The 3,885-nt window shown below is 64.3% G+C and overlaps 1 protein-coding gene across 1 annotated transcript in view; it reads right to left on the reverse strand.

Annotated features, from left to right (window-relative positions):
- Window positions 1–563: 563 nt before the first annotated feature.
- LOC102469529 (testisin) overlaps window positions 564–3,885 on the reverse strand; it is a 5,847-nt gene continuing 2,525 nt past the window's right edge. Inside the window, 2 exon segments of the mRNA XM_006163005.1 lie at window positions 564–905; window positions 1,188–1,342. Of these exon segments, the coding sequence (XP_006163067.1) occupies window positions 663–905; window positions 1,188–1,342 (398 nt within the window). The 3' untranslated portion in view covers window positions 564–662.

Here is a 3,885-nt window from a genome sequence, read left to right on the forward strand (position 1 = left end):
TTCCTGGGAGGGGGTCACAGCTGGACCAAGTCCCCTCCGGGAAAGGGGACACTGCCTCTGCAAACCTGGAAGCAGGGAAGGGTGGGCGTACTAGGCTCTGAGCGGCCAGGCGCAGTGGAGCAGCTGGGGGTCTGCAGGGGCACGGCTCCGAGGGCTGTGGGCACCAGGGAGCGTCACCGTGTCCTCACCTCAGTGGCCAATCCTGAGGCGTGCAGGACTGTGCCTGTTACCCACAGTGCTCCCTCGTTTGGGCAAGCCCTCTGCATCGCACCCTCCTCTGCCTCAGTCCCCCGTCTCCTCAGCTGCTCTCTGGGCTCATCTCCCAGATGAACGACCTGCCCGGGGTGGGCTCTGGGGCCCCGGTGAGACCACGAGCAGCTGCCCTGTGATGGACGACGTCACTGGGCGCATCTCCATGGCACCCACCGGCCCGCCCAGCCACTCCCCAGGAGCTTCCTCCAGCTCCCAGAAATGGCCTTTCTGCTGAATCAGCTAGGGAGGGTGCTGCTGTTTGCTACCCAGACCAGGTAATGAAGACGGGGCAGGACCGCACAGGGGCCGGGAGGGAGCCGTGGCAGCCGCCGGGGTGAGGAAGGCGGGGGAGGCGCCAGCTCCGATGCGTTTATTAATCACCAGGACAGGGGACCAGAGCCCCAGCGGGCTCAGGCCGGGGGCAAGAGGCAGGCAGCCCTGAGGAGAGTGAGCAGCAGCAGCAGGGGGGGTTTCGGCTCTGGCTTCGGAGAGCTGCTGCGGGCCATCAGGGTCTGGATCCAGCTGAAGTGCTGACTGATGTTGGTGTAGACGCCGGGCCTGTTGGGCCGGCCGCAGCCCGTTCCCCAACTCACGATTCCAACCTGGTACCACAGGCCTTCCTTGTCACAGACCAAGGGCCCGCCGGAGTCACCCTGTGGAGCAGCAGGGGTAAGCCTGGCCAGGCAGACAGGCAGGGCCAACGGAGAGGCCAGGAGGGGAGGAGGGGCTGGGAGGGCTGCGGGTGGGGAGAGGGTGCAAATCCGACTCCTCCCCCGCTCGGACCCAGCCGGACTCTGCAGCTGCAAAGTTGGCACCGTCCTCTGCTCCCGGGCTTAGCGAGGCTGGAGCGAGGTTCAGGGACCAGGGCTGCTGCCGGCCCGGAGCTGGGAATGCCAGGACGCCCGGCTGTGACCCCAGCAGGGGCTGGTACTCACAAAGCAGGCGTCCTTGCCGCCCTGGGGGTCGCCCGCGCACACCATGTCTCCCCAGATGTCCACGCGGAAGTCCGACTGCTGGTACAGGTGGTTGCAGATGGAGGTGTTTATGATGGAGACCTGCACTTCCTGGAGGTTGTAGGGGGCTGGCAGCACTGGCGGGGAGAGAGAGATGGTGCCTGGGGGCTCATCCTCTGTGGGGTGTCCCTGGGCGCCCCGTACCTGGCATGTTGCATAGACGCTGCCCAGCTCCGGCCCAGCACCCAAGACAGCACAGACAACTACACCAAAGAAGGCTGGCAGGCGAACAGCCCCGCTAAAGGCAGCCCTCTGCCTGCAGGACGGAGCGGGCCTGAGAGGGGCCGAACGGTTCCGACAGCAGCAGCAGCCCGGGGCCAGGCAGGGGACACCTTTCTAGCATCTGGGTGATTCCAGGGCCCAAGCCTAGAGCTCTGCTAAGTGCGCCGAGGGCTCTTGGCACCCTGGGGTGTAGCAGCCAGCGCGAGCCCCTCCCAGACATGGAGAGAGTCAGTAGGAAGGTCACCACCTCACCCCAGCCCCCTGGCACGGTGCCAGGAAGGTGTCAGAGCCCATGCGAAGCCGTGTCTGAGCTACGCCCTAGCCGGGTCCCAGTCAACATCTGCTCAGAGCACAACTCCCAGCGCTAACAGCTGGGGGCACCTCTTCCCCCGGGTGCCCGCCGCAGTGCTGGCTCCGTTCAACCTCAAGCCCCTGGAGTCCGGGTAGCCATCAGCCTGGACACAGGAAACGGAGGCACAGTCAGATGAAGTGCCTTGCCCAGGGCCGGCGGGCTAGCACATAGCAGAGCAGAAGTTCACACCGGGCAGCCGGCTCGGGCACCCGCTGCCTTGCGGATCCCCGCCGCCCGCCTGCCACACCCTGGAAGGCCTGGGAGCACGGGCCTTGACGCGATGCCAGTCAACCCTAGGCCAGGGACAGGGGTGGCAGTCAGCGTGGCCGGGTCCATTGGTCCGTCCCCACTCATCCTTTGCAGAAGGGGCCCCTTGCAGCGGGAGGGGAAGGCAGACCCTGTGCTGCAGCCTTCTCCCACCCGTCAGTTCCAGCCAGTGCCACCCGCCCTCTCTGAGCCAACGAACCCTGGCTCTCCCCCATTTAGTAGTTCCGGGGGCTTGGGCAACCTCCATAACTCACTCAGTTTCCCCATCTGTAGAGTGGGTATACCATATTCCAAGGGACCAGCAGGCAGCATGGTGGTTAAGGCGCTGGACTCCCACGTGGCTGACTGCGGTTCGAGTTCTGGACCCAGCAGTTTGAAAGTCACGCCAGGCATGCATGCCCCAAATCCCAAGTGGAAAACAGGAAGAGGGATTGTGTCTCGGCCATCCCCCAGAGCTGATTTCTTACTCCCCTCTCTCTGTCTCTCTCTTGCAAGTGTATGCGCCCTGCCGGGGGGAACCTGAAAATCCTCTCAACCACATTTGTGTAAGCTCCAGGAGGACGAGAGACCTTGCGTCCTGGGTCCGTGAGCCCAGGAGAGGGCCCAGCACACAGTGCGTGGGCAGTGGCTGCTGGCCACCTTCCTGTTCTCAGGTGACTCAGGACAAGGGGCAGCCCGGTCTCAGGGCCGGAGACCCCAAGGCACCTCTGGGGAGGCTGTGCCCAGCAGTTCAGGAGCTTTGTGCTGAAGAAAAGCCTAGGTCCTTCAGCCGGGAATCCCCAGGTTCAGGAGCGCTGCGGCTGACGAGGACGGCATTCCGAGGAGACAGAAATGGGCCCGGCACTTGCAGGGAGCCAGCCAGAACCAGGGCAGAGCAGGAGGCTCAGTGACGGGGGGGGGGGGGGGCGGCGCGTCCATTGGTCCGTCCCCACTCATCCTTTGCAGAAGGGGCCCCTTGCAGCGGGAGGGGAAGGCAGACCCTGTGCTGCAGCCTTCTCCCACCCGTCAGTTCCAGCCAGTGCCACCCGCCCTCTCTGAGCCAACGAACCCTGGCTCTCCCCCATTTAGTAGTTCCGGGGGCTTGGGCAACCTCCATAACTCACTCAGTTTCCCCATCTGTAGAGTGGGTATACCATATTCCAAGGGACCAGCAGGCAGCATGGTGGTTAAGGCGCTGGACTCCCACGTGGCTGACTGCGGTTCGAGTTCTGGACCCAGCAGTTTGAAAGTCACGCCAGGCATGCATGCCCCAAATCCCAAGTGGAAAACAGGAAGAGGGATTGTGTCTCGGCCATCCCCCAGAGCTGATTTCTTACTCCCCTCTCTCTGTCTCTCTCTTGCAAGTGTATGCGCCCTGCCGGGGGGAACCTGAAAATCCTCTCAACCACATTTGTGTAAGCTCCAGGAGGACGAGAGACCTTGCGTCCTGGGTCCGTGAGCCCAGGAGAGGGCCCAGCACACAGTGCGTGGGCAGTGGCTGCTGGCCACCTTCCTGTTCTCAGGTGACTCAGGACAAGGGGCAGCCCGGTCTCAGGGCCGGAGACCCCAAGGCACCTCTGGGGAGGCTGTGCCCAGCAGTTCAGGAGCTTTGTGCTGAAGAAAAGCCTAGGTCCTTCAGCCGGGAATCCCCAGGTTCAGGAGCGCTGCGGCTGACGAGGACGGCATTCCGAGGAGACAGAAATGGGCCCGGCACTTGCAGGGAGCCAGCCAGAACCAGGGCAGAGCAGGAGGCTCAGTGACGGGGGGGGGGGGGGGCGGGGCCGCAGAGGGCCGAGGGGG

Source organism: Tupaia chinensis, unplaced genomic scaffold (genome assembly GCF_000334495.1).
Source record: "Tupaia chinensis unplaced genomic scaffold, TupChi_1.0 Scaffold141247_1, whole genome shotgun sequence".
NCBI lineage: Eukaryota > Metazoa > Chordata > Mammalia > Scandentia > Tupaiidae > Tupaia > Tupaia belangeri.